Genomic DNA, 16,494 nt, shown 5'->3' on the forward strand with positions numbered 1-16,494 from the left:
CAAAAATGGTCAGAGGGCTGGAACGCCTCTGCTATGAAGAAAGGCTGAGAGAGTTGGGGTTGTTCAGCCTGGAGAAGAGAATGCTCCGGGGAGACCCTACAGCAGCCTTCCAGTACTTAAAGGGGGCTTATAAGAAAGACAGAGAGAGAGTTTTCACCAAGGAAAAGAGGCAATGGTTTTCAACTGAAAGAGGGTAGGTTTAGACTGGACATAGGGAGGAGATTTTTTATGATGAGGGTAGTGAGACACTGGCACAGGTTGCCCAGAGAAGTTGTGGCTGCCCCATCCCTGGCAGTGTTCAAGGCCAGGTTGGATGGGGCTGTGAGCAACCTGGTCAAGTGGAAGGTGTCCCTGCCCATGGCAGGAGTTTGGAACCAGATGATCTTTGAAGGTCCCTTCCAACCCAAACCATCCTGTGATTGCTACGAATGCCTCGGGAAGAGAGTCGGCACGAAGCACTTTGTAATGATGGGGAGGACATACCCCGCTCCAGCAAGAGCCCCGCTGCCTTCAGCATAAGCCCGCGGATCCCTCCCCACCGCTGTTCCCCTGTGGGCTGTGGGGGCTTGGCCGTCTGTCTGCAGCTCATCACGAGGTCTCTCATCAGTACGAATGCACAAGGGCATCCCTTGAACAGCAAATACAATGAATTACCCCATTTAATTAAAGTCCTTTAATTTTCATAGGATCAGATGGCAGTGCTGGCTTACAGTCTCAAGAGCAGCGAGTGTGAGTTATGGTTTTCCAGCTCTGCGATAACGTGTTGAGTTCAGAGTCTCAGCCTGAGTACAAGGTCAGCAGCTGCTGGTCTGTATGGACATCAGTGTTTAAAAATGGGAAACAACAGCACCAGCAAAGCTGTGGGTGCCTTTACAGTCCACATGAAGATTGGTTTTGCATGGCCAGAGGTAACGAGCAAGAAATAAGTTGCTGCTTATATAAAGAAAAGGACCTTTTGGGTGAAAAAAGAACCAACTGTAAAAGGTCTCCAGGAAAGCAAGCAGGTTGTCAAATGCTAGAGCAAATCTTTTTTTAAAACAGTTGCTCTGTCTGCTGAATACACGTTCATTTGACTGCTCTACTCTTGGGCTGATGAGGCTTGAAACAGTAATAAGGGGGTGGCACTTTTTCATGGGAATGAATGTATTTATTATCCTCAGAGACTTCAGAAATGCTGGATTCTCCACCATCCATTAACTTGCTCTGCAGAACGGTTCCACCCTTGCTTTCAGCTTTTCCTCTATTTTTACATCCATTTAGCATGAGTGGGCTGGAATAGTTTCATGGCAAGGTGGCGAGTGAGTGATGGGATACCAGCAGTAATGTGGGATGATTAGTGTAAAATGAAACCTGGCCCAGCCTCTGGGCTCCCTGCAGCATCAAGGTGCATTTGCAGATCTGGATGCTCATCCTTTGTGATGGCAAAGGAGCAGCACGCGGGAGAGGTTTGGGTAGAGCTTGACGTGGAAGTGCGTGCAATCGCTGTGCTTGATTCTACTGTTAAATGGTTCTGCTTGATTAGGGAAGAAACAAAAGCTTATGCCATCCTTCCTGCTGTAGTTGCATTTGTGATCTGGCAAAACAGGATTTACTCAGGTTGATATAATTTAAAGTGTTAAGCATAAAACAAAATAGAAATCAGTTTAGGAGGGTTTCAGCTCTGTCCTCCTGAGTTGGAGACTGCTTCTAGACTTAAATTTGATTTGGAAAAGTCTGTGAATTGGGGAATGTACATTTTGAGCTATAAAAGGAGTTCCAGTAGAATAGATTTGCCTTTTAAAATGCACGAGGCCAAATTAAGCTGGGGGTAAGTGAAGTCTAATGGATGAGATGTGTCTTGATGTTTTAGGACTGAGTTTGACCCGAGTTCTAGCTGAAGGACAGTAACATCTTAAAACACACTGACAATCTTCGTACCTGTAGCATCCTAAGAGCCCTTAGTCTGTAAGTCACTTGTGACAAAGGGCTCCTGGCTGGTAAATCAGGTGTTTGGTCTTAGAAGCGTTGCTCTCCGTTGACCTTGGTGCAGCCCCTGTGCCCACCAAGGCAGCTGGACCCATAAAAAGAGCAGCCTGGTAGCGTTGGGTCATGGCTTATGGAAGGGGATGAACAGGCTGGCCGTGAACATCTAAAGTGATGTGGCAGGAATACCTGCTGTGTACCAGGTAGGCAACTGTGTTGTATCAAGGCAGCTACACACCTAATTTAGGTGGGATAAATCTGGAGCAATTAATCTTTGATATAGGTAAGTGATGTTTTAAATAGTTCCCATTGAACAGGAAAGCTGTATAAAATGCCCTCCATAAGAAGCCATTCAGAGGTCACCTCCCTACCTCCCATACACCAAGGGGTATTCCCTGGGGGACAGCTCCCCAAAAGGCAGGACGAGATTCATGGCCCAAGCCCCAAGCTCTGCAGCTGTGCGAGGAGCAAGGTGGGCTGAAAAGACAGCCTTCTGGATGGAGAAAGGTTCATGCCACAGGAGAGCAAGGTTTGTTTAAATTTATGCTGCATGTCATTTCTGAAATGCTGTAGCTCTTCATCCCTGGACGCTTGGTTTCCAATGCAGAATTAGTTCCCAGATATCTTTCACAGCTATTTTCTCTGTGCCCCCCCCAATGATAATTAGGCTCATTCTTTCTGGTGTCATTGCTACTGGCAATCAACGTTCAAGAGCGTTGCTGCAAGTCTGGCTGGTGGAGGCTTTGGTGGAGCTACACCAGGAAGCCTATATGGTGTCTGCTCTTCAGTTTCTCAGCTCTGGGGTAATTCCTCAAGTACCAAATTTGCACATTCATGTCACAGAATGTGACTTTTTGCAAGAATAAATTCCCAATCAGTCTAGAGGGAATGGATTTACAGCAGTGTGAAGTTGAAGACATGAAGTTTGTCACGTTTCTGTCCTGAGAACTTACTCATAAATAATATTTTTGAAGAGTTTCTGAGGTCTAGGCAATAAAAAATGAGAAATGGTAGATGGCCTTAAAATATAACATGAAAGTATTTTGCAGGTGAAAATACTTTGGCTTCATAGGGCTGACCTGAAGAGGTGATTGTAAAGACAAAATGTTCCTTGACCTTCATAGCTATCGGTCAGCAGAAACAAACTGGCATACAGTGGTTTAGGGGCTTAAAAGGGGAGAATTAGTAAAATGGTCTCTTGAATTTATCTACCTTGGAGCAACAAATGACACAATATGAACAGTTTTGTGTGGCTGCCCGGCTTTTTAGTCTGTTGAATGTTGGTAGTTAAGGAGCTCTTGAGATAATGCAGCAAGTGTCTGAGCAACGGTGAGCTGGAGTCCTTAGTGGCAGTGGTTCAACGAGCTGAAGTGTGGTTGGTTTTATAGTGCCTTGTCCTGCAGTTAGATAAGGGACTTTATTATCTGTCCCTGTAAAAATCCCTGTGATATGGCCGCTATTAGGATTGTATCACTCCTCGAGACTTGCTAGGAAAAAGAATTAAGGAGAATATTTTGTCTTGTAAATTAATTTAGGCAGCTGGTAGCAATTTAAATCCTAATCAGATAATGGCCAACAGAAACTATTCTTGAAAAATTAAATGGCACATTTTGGAAATCAGTGTTGTAAGTGACAATTCATTTACCTAATCACTGGTGGAAGGCTGAAGCATGGACCAAACCACCTGGGCTCTCTAGCCAAAGAGAAGCAAGTTCTTTTTCAAGAGTTTCAGAAGTACCTCAGTCCTGCAGAGACCTAGCACTTGTGGATTTTCAGTGCTGCATTGACTGGTATCTTTTTTAGATGCTCCTGACAATTTTGCTTGTGATCTGGAGCCGGAAGCTCACCCATATGTGGCGTGAAATTGTGGGTGGATGGATTATGGTAGATGCTGCTGGCAGATGCCAAACCCTGGGTGAACGTGTTGAGTTTGGGCTGCTCAAAACCAGCGAGCACCTTTTGAGAAGGACTTTGGTGTGGGATGACCAGACCAGTTCAGCATGACAGGTTCAGATCACCGTATTGATTCCTTTTCTAAGTACTCTGAACTGCTCTGTCTGCTCCACTTTTTAACGTCTGTGTGCCTTGGGTGTGTGGACAACGGGGTTGTTTCTCCATTTCAGCAGGGCTGGAGGGGAGGAGTGAGTGGCAGAGCCCCAGGGAAGGTCCCCTGAAGTCCACAGTGGTTCCTGAGCACCCCACTGTCTCTTGGACATGGCTTTTGTGACGTTTGTACACAGAGGAGAGCCCATATCCAGAAACAGGAGGACAAGAGGGCGTGAATCTTACGATATATCAAGGTTTATAGTGTGCCTTCAGAAGGCTGTGTGAGATGGGTGTAAGAAACATGCACGGTAGGTGACACAATTAGAAACACGAATGAAATCTGGGGGGAAATGTGGCCTAATCCCTGCTTGGTACCACATGTTGGTGTCTCTGAAGCTCCAGGATCAGACCTAAAGCTTACAGAGGCAGGCTCGCAGCCTGGCTAAGATGCTGGTTAACCTGAGGAGGTTCTTCACTGTCAAAGAGTATCGTAATAATGCATCTGCAGTTTAGTCTTTTTGTAAATTCACTCCATTTTTTCAAATCTGGATTGGAGTGGTAGGCTAGAGGGAAATGATGCCATCCAAAGGGACCTGGACAGGCTTGAGGAGTGGGCCCAGGTGAACCTCACGAAGTTCAACAAGGCCAAGTGCAAGGTCCTGCACATGGGTCGGGGCAATCCCCGGTATCCATACAGGTTGGGGGATGAAGGGATGGAGAGCAGCCTTGGGGAGAAGGACTTGGGAATACTGGTGGATGAAAAATTGGACATGAACTGGCAATGTGTGTTTGCAGCCCAGAAAGCCAACCGTGTCCTGGGCTGCATCACCAGCAGCGTGGCCAGCAGGTCGAGGGAGGGGATTCTGCCCCTCTGCTCCGCTCTGGTGAGACCCCCCTGCAGTTCTGCGTCCAGCTCTGGGGTCCTCAGCACAGGAGAGACAGGGACCTGTTGGAGCAGGTCCAGGGGAGGCCACAAAGATGATCAGAGGGCTGGAACACCTCTCCTGTAAGGAAAGGCTGAGAGAGCGTTGGGGTTGTTCAGCCTGGAGAAGAGAAGGCTCCCGGGAGACCTTATTGCAGCCTTTTAATATATAAAGGGGGCTCTAAGAAAGATGGAGAGAGGCTTTTTACCAAGGCCTGCAGTGACAGGACAAGGGGTAATGGTTTTAAACTGAAGGAGGGTAGGTTTAGATTGGACGTAAGGAAGAAATTCTTTACAATGAGGGTGGTGAAACATCAGAACAGGTTGCCCAGAGAAGCTGTGGATGCCCCATACCTGGAAGTGTTCAAGACCAGGTTGGATGGAGCTTTGAGCAACCTGATCTAGTTGAAGAAGTCCCTGCCCATGGCAGGGGGTTGGACTAGATGATCTTTGAAGGTCCCTTCCAACCGAAACCGTTCTGTGATTCTGTGGATGCAGGTTGCTCATTTATGGTGAGGATGGGCAGTGTATGCTGAAGTCTACTTTAGAGGAAGCAGACAAATGAGGAGGAGACCTTTGAATTGGGACTGCCCCTCTAAAACTTGCCGCAGGTGCCTTTGCCCTGGGGTTTTAATGTCACTTTGTCCCTCGTGCATGGTCCTATGGAGCCTGGTGGTGCTGACCTACAGGGTGTCACAAGGTTTTTTCCAGTGGCTCGTGGGAAGGATGAGCTGGAGCTGGTTTGCACCTGGGGCTGGGTATGAGCGCCCTGAATTTCAAATGCCGAAGTGAATTAAGAGAATATAACAAATCTAATCCTTGAATGAGCCCAAATATACCCTTCCCCTCTATCGCTGCCTGTTCAATTCTTTAATCCTCCCCACCCTGCTGCTAACCTTTCCTCCGAGGGCAGCCCTTTGCCTGCTGACATCTCTGTGGTTTTTTTCTCCTGCCCTCTCATTTCTCCCCAGTAATTCAGCATTTTTTGTCTACTGACGTACAGAAAAACCACAGCGTCTGCGTAGGAGCTCAGTACCTCGAGACCAGGAATAAGTTATCCCAGAAGGCTGCCAGGATGGAGAGAGCTGTCTTAAATGCCCCATCCAACCATTTCTTGTCTCGTGCAGAAGAGGTCTGCGGTGAGCTCGTGTGTACGGTTACACACGCATCTGTCTTCCATGTAGGCAGTAAAATATATATAGCTGGAAATATAAGCTGACTGCTTTATTATGGGTGTTCTGAGTATAATCACGAAGGAGCCTGGGCTAAACAAAGCTGGTGGTTAAACACATTTGAAGGCTCTGTATGCCACTCTTTTTTAAATTATTTCATTAACTCCTTTACTAGTGCATCTCCTAAAGGTGTGCATGTTAAAAAGAGGGGGTGGGTAGCTGGGACTTGTAGCCTAAAAGCCATTAATCAAAAGCAGCATTGCACCAAAGAGGACAGGGGTGAGCAGAGCTGGAAATAATGGTATAGAAACATTTAGAAATACATGAAAAATTAAAGACAGCTTTAAAATACCTACTGGATGCAGCCCTGTGTGCTCTTCACTTTGCACAGGCAGTTATTGAGTCGTAATTTTTAAAGCAGTTCAGTTAGTGCTTCTCCAAGTTGGAGTGCTGTATATTTTCCTTGGGGAGAACATTAAATGAACACTGGCTTTCCTACTCCTATTGATTGTGGAGATGATATTAAATTAAAATAAAGCAAGAAAACAACTTTTGATTTCTTCTGTGAGGACTCTAATAAATTTTGTTCGATATGTTTTCATCTCATTTTTCTTTCCTTCTGTATCATTGCTGTAATAAGGCCCCAAGCCCCAGCAGAGACAGGGTCCCATCATGTGCAGATCTGTACAAGTAGAAAGTAAAGGATATTTTTTTTCTGTCCCTGACATTTTCATGTCTCCAGCAGGAAGCCCATGAAGATTAGCAGCACTCAACACAAAACAAGTGGGTTTGGCCCACTTGCTGTTATTTTTTATTCAAGGTGAAGAAGCAAGACAGATGTGGTAGGAGGGGAGCAGGGTCAGCAGGAGGGACAGGGATTTACTGGAGATCTCTTAGGGTATCCAGGGGGAAAATCAGAGCAGGACGCCAGATGCTTTGGTGCTGCCACCTCTCCTGAGCTCATCCCTGGTCGTTAGATCCAAGCTTTGTCTTCTACCCCAGGGGATGTAAGACATGGGGACCACCATGGGGATTGCAGCTTTTGCTTTCCTGAGGAAGCTTGTTTGTGGTCGTTTGGGGGATGAAGAAGAGCCAACAAACATAAATCCTAACGGCTCAAAAACCAATAAGGTATAAAACTGTCTCATGTATTTTTAAACCCAGTGGGTTTTGAGTGCTGGGAATTTTCAAGCGTGTTTCCCCTGGCACAAATTGCCCCAGATTCTACTACTTTCTTATCTTTTAGTATGTCCAAAAAAGGAGCAAACCACATTAATTTTCCTGCACCTTTCCCATCTCCGTTTCCCCTTGAAATAGAAAGGACAAGTTTTCTTGCTGGAGGTCAGCACTTATCAAACTTTATGAGATCAGAGTGGAAGATAGAGTAGAGCAGGGCTGGCTGCATCTTTTTGCATCCGAAGCTATTAAAGCTTCCTTGATAGAAATGGTATTTATCTGAAATGAAATTATTCTGAAAATGGCCATAACTTTCTTTCAGAACAACAAAAGATACCACAGTAAGCAAGACGCAGTCCTACCAAGCATAAGTTAAACCCCAAAAAAGAGAAAGAAGACCTAAATATATGGTTGTCTCCATCTGCCTGAAATAACTGTGAAGTCTTTCAATAATGGGCTGCATGGAAAAGCTTACCCAAAGCCACAGTTTTCCTGTGGTCTGAAAGTGGTCTGATTTATTTCAGGCTTGTTTTTCACCCGTAAACCTAATGTTGAAAATTCTGGTCCGAGTAAAAGAGAAGGTTTTTTGGCTGAATATGGTAGTGTGTGTCTGCTGGTGATATCTCAGAGGGCACAGATTAAACTTTTGCTGCATGTAGCCACGCAGGACTATGTTTTTCATGGTTGTTGATTTAAGAACTATTACTTAAGGACTATTATTAAGGACTACTGCAGCAGTTCATGGGATTCAGGACTTACTTGGGGGGATTAACCATCAGCAAAGACCAGAAGAACCCCTTGGTGCCCGAAAAGGCTATCATCTAGATCTCATCCTTAGTTGATGAGCAAGGGACTTCCCAACACCATGGCACGCACACACAGCCATCGGCTACTAAACTGTGTGCTGAGGAGGTAAAACCCCATGTAGAAACACGGTGGAGAGAATTATAGGGAAAATATGCTTGGTGTGGTCAAGAAGTGAGCTGGAGTTGGTTTAACACCCCTAGCCAGATTGGTCAGGAGGCAAAGTGGGATCACTGAGCTCGAGCAGACAATGGGAGGACCCTGGAGCGATGAATATACTGGAAAAGAAATTGTTATCTTCTAATGAAGCAGAGAGTAGGCAAGCATATTTCTGATTTAAGATCTTCATCATTAATGTTCTGCTTGCAATCACTGGATCTGCAAATAACTTTCCGAGGAGCTTCTTGATTGCTAAAAGGCTGTATATATTCCTGAGTATGATGACAACATAGTTTTATGTAGCCTAAAAAAAAAAATAAAATCTGTTAAACTGCTGCTTATCCAACATTAACTACAGCAATTTTTAATTAACCTGATTTAGAAGCGAAATATATCACTGATGAAAATGAGAGGGTAGAACATACAGTCATTTATTCCAGTACAGTGGTCATGATTGTTGAATTAGATTTATTCAAATGAACCTCAAAATTTTGCCGCAGTAGTCAGCTGTGTGACGGGTGCCAGGTTTTAGAAATCTGCACGTAGTCAAAGAGCAGTGAGCTTTGGGGCATAGGAGGAAGAGATTGCGATGTGTTTGTCTTACTGCTCAGAAAGGGAGAGGAAAGGCCCACACTCGCTTTTATTTAATAAAGAAAAAAAAAAAAAAGATGGGGTGTGAATTGACTGCTAATTACCTCTTCCATCCTTTGCTGGCAACCAGCAGACAGCGTCAGTGAAGCTTGGCGTAGAAAGACTCTCCAAGGGTCATTTTGTCTGCCGTTGGGTTGGCTCTGCTCTGGGACGATGGCCAACGAGATGCACAGATAAACCGGGGCGGTGGCCATGGCCGTGAAGCACAGCAAAGCCAAACGCTCCGCCAGCAAAGGAAGATTAACATGTCCCGTTCGGTCTGTCAGAGGGATTTACGCAGGAGCACGTAAGAAAGGATGGAGTTTCTCGAGTGTTACTGTTTTCAGTCAGGAAGACTTCCAAGAAATGGAAGTAGGGCAGTAAACAAAAGCAAAAACGGAGGGGACCAAGGTGTGGAGGTTGTCGTCTGTGGTCTTTGTAGAGGACAAGAACTTCTAATGAAGTAAGAGTTTGGTGCAAGACATCTGCACTGTGTGTGGGTGCACATAGGGACTTGGGCTGCAGTGATTTCCAAGCCTCCATGTAGCTGACTGTTTAGATTATTTTCCCTGAACTCCCTGTGACCGATCTGAGTGAAGATGATGAAAATTGAAGATGCTCTGCAACCTTTTCTAAAGTGCCCATTAAAACCTCATGAGGCTTCAAAGGGTACAAGCTGCCATGCGTGTTACTTCCAGGTGGCCTGGCAGGTAATTGGGTCCCTCCCAGGGATGGCAGTTGTGCAGCCATGAGTGAATATAAGGGCTGGCATGTTCTCATGCAACGTCTCTACCTTCCCTTTAGCAAGAAGCTCTGGTTAATGGAAGTGCTGAGCACCGAGGACTCAGGCTGGGTGCTGAGCTCTGCTGTTAGAATGCAAAAAGTGGTACGATGATCAAAGGAAAACCTTTCAAATACTGCAGCGCTGGTGGTTTTTTGTAGCTGAGTTCTGCATTCAGTGTGTGTATTTTCTTGGTAGTTTTCTTCAGAGCACAGTGAACATTCCTGCATTCTGCATTTTGGTTATCGTCCTTGTTTTCTAGAGGAATAAAGATGAAATACTGATGATGTCACATGTAAGTCTATAGAGCACATTCACAGTCCTTCCTGTACCCTGGCCAACTGAGAATACGTCTGTGCTTTACCTCTCAGCTGTGCCGCTGGCCTCTTTGCTCACACAGGTTGTTTATTGCTTCCCAGGGATGCTGTCCTTTTCTCTCTCCCTGTTGACAAAAGCATAATTTCTCTTTTTTTCTCATTGCAGGTTATCCGACGGGCTATCCCACCGCTGCCCCAGCCTACAACCCAAACATGTATCCAACCAGCAGCCCCGGCTATGCCCCAGGTAAAAATCTGTGTATGGAGAAGAGATCAGGCATGTTGAAACACGCAAGAGGATTTACCTTTTGCTGCTCAGTGTACAAAACCCAGCAGTTTCCATGTGCTTGTCAGCAAATACTTCCCAGGCAAGGGGCCTGTATTAAGCTCTTCCCTTCCTAACTCTGCCATTAACTTCATGCCCACCATTGTGAATATTTGTCTATGTTGCAAAGTACTTTTGAGCCATGAATTATATCTTAATACTAATCCCGGGAATTTTACAATCCTCATTGCTGTGATACCTGCACATTGATGGTTTTTAATATTTTCTGAATACCACACGCTATCTCGCCGAGATTGCCTTCCCCTTCCCCCTGCTTGTCCTTCTCTCCTCCTTCCATGTCATAGATGCAGAAACGTCAGCAACTGTGTCCTGTTTGGTGTCTGGATCTCCCGTGCCGTGTCTTTACTGTCCCCGGCTTTCCTGTGGCACCGACGGACTCTGGGTCTGTCCTAGTGTCTTCTGTCCAGCTCCTGCCCTTCAAACCGCCCTAAAATGGCTCTTCCAAAGATGCAGCAAGCTCTTCCCGGCCAAACTCAGGAACAATTCTGCCTGAGCCTTGGTGTGCTGGTTATCATTGACAGTACCAGCTGCACTCTCCTCCATAAAACCTTGGTTTCCCTTAGTTTTCCCAGTTTGACCACTTGTTTTCTACCTCTGCTGCAGTGTGTCCATTGGGATGTATTTGTCATCCGCCTCTTCCAGCTTTCCATGAAAGCTCAGCCAAGCTCCATCCTTTATTCCCTTCTCCACTACTCCCCATCTATCTCTGGGAAACCTCTTGGAGCCACATGCTCTTTTGCATCCTCCTTTGCAGTTCCGCTGAACCATCCTACCAGCCAGGCTGATGGGTAACGCGTTCATCCTCCGTAGCTCAGCCCCTACCGTGGAGCTCTGCTCTCTTTGCTGTCTCAAGTCTTGGCAAATTCTTCCCCATCCTTCCAGAGAGCTGGTACGAAAATAATTTTCCCAGCCCACTGCTTTAACCATGTCATCCCCCTCTTTGCCTCCCTCTTACTCATATCTAGCACAGGCTACTTGTCCTTATTGACAGAAACAACACCCACTCCATTCATTCTTGGTGTCCAGACCCTTATTGCTCTTCTAGCTCAGCCAACAATGTCTGTCCTCTTCACCTCTTACCTTTCCAAGCAAGCATCTCCCTTGTTCCTTCTGCTCCTCTCACTGGAAGGAGGCTTCCCCTTATCACCCACAAAGCCACTTCTCGTTTGAATTCCTCCATTAGCCATGATTTTTTTTTGACAAAAACCCATGACTAGACTGCCAAGCTCCTTCCCTTCCCTGCTGTTGAGTACCATCGCCCCACACCTCCCTTCTGTCTGGTTTCCTCTGTTGTCGCTTGGCCAAACACGTACCCAGCCCATGGCTCCGGTTATGTTGTACAGAAGGGTCTGGATGGAGGAGGACACACACACGTCCAGGACCTTCCTGCCTGGCCGGAGAGAACTGGAGGGGAGAAAGCCATCAAACACGTGGGTGGCATGAGTACGAACCTAGTCATCCCCTGTCCATCACTTTGAGGTTGAACATCTCATCTACATGAGGTGGGGAGACGGGGGAAATGCTTATAGCCAAGGGCTGCCAATGGTAGAAGATTCATGTAGATGAGGATACAATGTAAATTAATCACGGGAGCTTCTGTCAAATAGCTTCCAGCAAGGACACTTCTTATTCCAGGAGGAGGAGACCTTCCACTATTTTTAAGTCAGAGAAGTTACTCCAAAGCAGGAGTCATGGAGTAATTCCCACCTGTCCACAAGGAGTTGTCTTCACTACAGCACAGACTAATGAGGTTCTGTGCTTAATGAGGAACATTTGAGTTGCTCTGCTAAATCAATCGCTTGCTTTTTTATGCTTTTGAGCCCAAATTTGGAAACCTTTATAGAAGTCTTTTTCTTTTTGGAGTTGAAGACTTCTCTTAGGCCCTGCTCAGGAAATAATTTAACTGAAGTCAAACCTACATTTAAGTACTTTACTGAAACCAGCCCTTTGGAAGGACCAAGTGACCTTGAGTTTTTAAAATGCAGTTAAGTTTTCTGCTTTCAGCCAAATTACCTGGGGGATGGACCCTCTTGGCATGAAAAAGGGTGGTAGAAACCCAAAGGCTAAGTAGCAGTGTGAAAATGTGACTCTTATCTGGAGTGAATTAAGTGAATTAGTATAAGAAAAGGAAATCTCCTATTTAATAGCAATCTTGAGATCTTGCTGCCCAGCGAAGCTGTGGATGCCCCATCATTGAAGTGTTCAAGGTCAGGTTGGATGGGGCTTTGAGCAACCTGGTCTAGTGGAAGATAGGACAAAGGGTAGTGGCTTTAAACTGAAAGAGGGCAGATTTAGATTAGATGTAAGGGAGAAGTTCTTTACTATGAGGGTGGTGAGACACTGGCACAGGTTGCCCAGAGAAGTTGTGGCTGCCCCATCCCTGGCAGTGTTCAAGGCCAGGCTGGATGGGGCTTTGAGCAACTGGGTCTAGTGGAAGGTGTCCCTGCCCATGACAGGGGGTTGGAACTGGATGATATTTGAAGGTCCCTTCCAACCCAAACCATTCTATGATCAGAACATTATTTATTAGCTGTGGTTTTTTAGTCTGTGTGTTATTAGAGCATTTTTTTAAGGGGTATGCTCACACAGGTCAAATGCAAGAATTGGCAGTGTCCTAACTGTGATTGGAAAAGCATTTCTGAAATCAGGACTGTGCCTTTTTTCATGGTTTTTATGAAAAAGGCCTGAAAAAATCTCTTGCTTACCCATTTCCGAGCACACATTGGAGATGAAAAATAATATCTCACCCTTTGTTTTGACTTCATGGCTTTTCGGTTGGCCGAGATGTTTATTCTGAATGCTTCGCCTCAAAAGAGCTGCAGGATTTTAAAACTTCTGAATAAAGCCTTCTTTTCAGCTAAGTGTTCAGTAGTCATTGGAGTGAAATAGATGCTTGCGTAACGAACACAAAGCTGGACTTTGTTGCAGTCTTGCTAAACCCTTTCTCCTTTGAATTGCCAAGTTTTCAGTCTCCCGGTTGTCGTAAAATCAGTGGATCCCCAGGCTCAGGAGCTTTCCAAGGCTGATGAAGTAGGAATGAGTGTTTCATTGCCAAAAACTTTTGGTGCTGTCTTCTCCACATCACAGTTTAAATTCACTGTTATTTTGCAAGGTTATTAAATAAAGCCATTTACTGCAGATGACTCTGTAAGGGATCTGTTGTGTTTTGTTTGGTTTTATGTGCTTCTGGTAGGGTTTTTAGCTGCATTTCTTCCCACTAAAAATCTTAACATGTAATATGAAACAAGTTTTGTTCCCCTAGATGTGTGCTGGCCACCCTCAAATTCCCCCGAAGGATATAACACTGAAAGAGTAAAGTGAAAAGAGCTCTACAGCATAAAAAAAACCCCACAAATGTATTAGTAACTTGTCCTGCCAGAGGCTGGCAACGTCCTCCCTGCTTAGCCAGGGATGTAAATACAGCAGCGTTCCTGCGCATTGGCCTGGACATTATAAAATGTCTCTTGTCCCCAGCCGCTGCCTGTGCCTTGCGCAGGCAGGAGCTCCACCGCTGAGTGCTGAGATGGCCAAGGGGACACCCAAGTGAGAGGGAACACCAAATCACTGCAGGACGAGGAATTCTGGGGGGGTCTTTTGTATTGCTTCTTGTACATCTCAGACACCATCCTTGGGAGCTGGAGTTCCTATTAGAAAACAAATGGAAACACCCCCCAGAAATGCTGTGTTGCTATCCAAACAAAATACTTTTCTTTGCAAAATCTTGATGAAATCCACACATTCCCCTGGAAAGATTTTAGTTCAGCTCAGTTTGATTTTCCAAATTAAAAAGAAAGAGAAAAGACTAGGAAATTTTCAAGTATTTTAAACAGCTGCAGCAATTGCCATATTTAGGGAAGATTTGGTTCCCTTTAGCTGTATAGACCTTGGGTCTCTAATCCTTCTAGCCCAGGTCCCTCTGTATTCAGTGGAGAGAAAGACAGACCTCCCCAGAGAGACATCTAGCCCATCTTTGGGGACAGACGTCCCACGGATGCCTGTCTGTCCTACCAGGAGAGCTTGAGATGAATCCTGCCTGGGATGTCCTTCATGCTCATGAGGAACAGGAACCCAAGGGGGGGGTCGTAGATGCTCTCTGAAGTAATTCTGATACATAGTCAAGATACCCTCAGAGAAGGAGACCTCTATGATGATGTTTTATGGGATTGCTTTCTTGGCATAGGTTAGGATAGTAGGAATAGATTGAGAAATGGGATGCACCTGGCTTGTAGAAGTGTAGGTCCTGGAGTGGGCTGGAGGACAAGCCTCCTTCTCTCGAGCAAAGAAGTTGCTTGCCTGCACAAAAAAGACAAGAAAGAAGTGGATGTCCCAACCCAGACAGTGAAGAAACAGTCAAGAAGACCAGGAAGGAACAAAAAACCACAGGGATAACCCTGGAAATCGGGGTTCACACAGGTGGGCAGCAGTGAGCCCTTGGGCACACCCTCTTGAGCCCCATCGTTCCTGCAGCGGCATCTGCAGCCTGTGTCCTCCACCCAGCAGAAAGGAGCCCCCACACTCACCGAGGGCCGGGTTGTCCATCCGCCCTGGTCTCTCTTCCCTGAAAACAGCCAGATCGACCTTCAGAAGATTCCTTGTGATTGTTCGGTATAGAATAATCCGCCCCAAACCTTGTTAGTCAGCGGCTTTTATAAGCACAAAAACACAAAGACTTTGATTTTTCCCTACCTTTGTCCTGGTGGCTGTGGCTGTGGGTGTCCTCTCTTTCATTAAAGATGCTTAACCTCCCCCGTGCTTTGATTCTTGCTATATTTTATCGCTACAATACTTTGCAGCAAGCAGTTCTGCAGATTAATTAAGGCTTGAGTTACTGATTTTTTTTTTTAAAGCAATGCAAATAATTGTCTGTTGCTTTAGATTTGCATGGTGTGAAAGGGGAAACGAAAGCCCTGGTCAATCTTCTTTGTGCCAGCCAGCCTTTTGTTCATTCCCCCGATGCTCCCTTCTGAAGTGCAATCCTAATCTTTACCGACTTGCTTTCTCTAAAAAAAATCCTCTGATCATTTTGTCCCCCCTCGCCAGATCTTTTTGTTACGCAGCTTAACACTCAAACAAGAAAGCCTTCGCAGCCATCTTGACATTTAAATTTCATTTCTCTGTTTACAATTCTTAAAAAATGCCTTTAATAATTTCCATATTAGAAATCTCCTAATGTCCAGAAAGCTGACAGGTCATTTTGCAGTGAGAACAAAAATCTTCCAGTGCGTAACGCAACATAGCTAAGCACTAAATTAGCAAGGAAACGGTGAAGATTAAAATCGGTGCTCCTCAACCCAACTCCTCTTGTGCAGAAACCTCCATTCTCCCCATAAACAATCATGCAGCTCTTGAAATCAATTTAGTATCACAGCAGGCTTTTTTTTCCCCACTATTTGGAGATTTATCTCGTAGGAGGCATGGTTCAGAGCCCTCAGCTTGTTCGTGTGCAGCCGGGAGGAAAGATGCTTTCGTGGACTCGCCTGTGCTCAGACCAGCGGCTCAGGAGCGGGGGATGCACAAGCACCAGTTAGTGGAGAAGAAAAACGCCTGTGTGATGCTGTGAGTGAGGACAGCATCTGTCAACATTATCTTTAAAGGCAGAGCAAAGGCTACAGAGGCAATCCTGGCTTGGACCCTTCTTAAATTTAGAGGCTTTTTCAAGCTATTTGCAACTCCCTGCCAGTTTTTATTGAATTATGTTTCTTAAGATCCCAATTCTGCCGCAGGCAAAATGCCACATTAACAACTCCGGGAAGCAGGCACGGGCTCTGCCGCTCAGGACCTCCCAGCATTGCACCCACTGTCTGTGGTCACTTCTCTATGGAAAACATGCGTAAAGGAGAAAAATTAAGAATTTTTGAGAGACAACTAATGCAAAATAAGCTCCATAAAATAGTCCAGCAGTGGGTACATGCGACAGAGCAAGCAGCGTCCTCCACTGTGTTAAATGGAATTGACTTAAAGTAATACTGTGGTTCAGTGGCTGAGTTAAAAACCAGTCGTCTGTATCGGTATGGAGAGCGTTTACTCAAATTGAATCAGCTGCTGTCATACAGGAGGCTGGAAATAAACCTGCCGCAGAGAAGAACATGCTGCTGGGGTTCATGCCATCCATCAAACACACTGGGAATCAGAGGGGATCAGCTTTATTTTTAAAGTCTTTGATTCTGAAACAGAAGACT

The 16,494-nt window shown here is 45.5% G+C and overlaps 1 protein-coding gene across 5 annotated transcripts in view; it reads left to right on the forward strand.

Annotated features, from left to right (window-relative positions):
* FAM168A (family with sequence similarity 168 member A) overlaps window positions 1-16,494 on the forward strand; it is a 203,646-nt gene that overhangs the window by 168,639 nt on the left and 18,513 nt on the right. For all 5 annotated transcript variants that reach the window (XM_052812267.1, XM_052812266.1, XM_052812263.1 and 2 more), the window contains one exon: window positions 10,136-10,216. In XM_052812267.1, the coding sequence (XP_052668227.1) occupies window positions 10,136-10,216 (81 nt within the window). The remainder of the gene's footprint in view (window positions 1-10,135; window positions 10,217-16,494) is intronic.

Source organism: Harpia harpyja, chromosome 17 (genome assembly GCF_026419915.1).
Source record: "Harpia harpyja isolate bHarHar1 chromosome 17, bHarHar1 primary haplotype, whole genome shotgun sequence".
Taxonomy (NCBI): Eukaryota; Metazoa; Chordata; class Aves; order Accipitriformes; family Accipitridae; genus Harpia; species Harpia harpyja.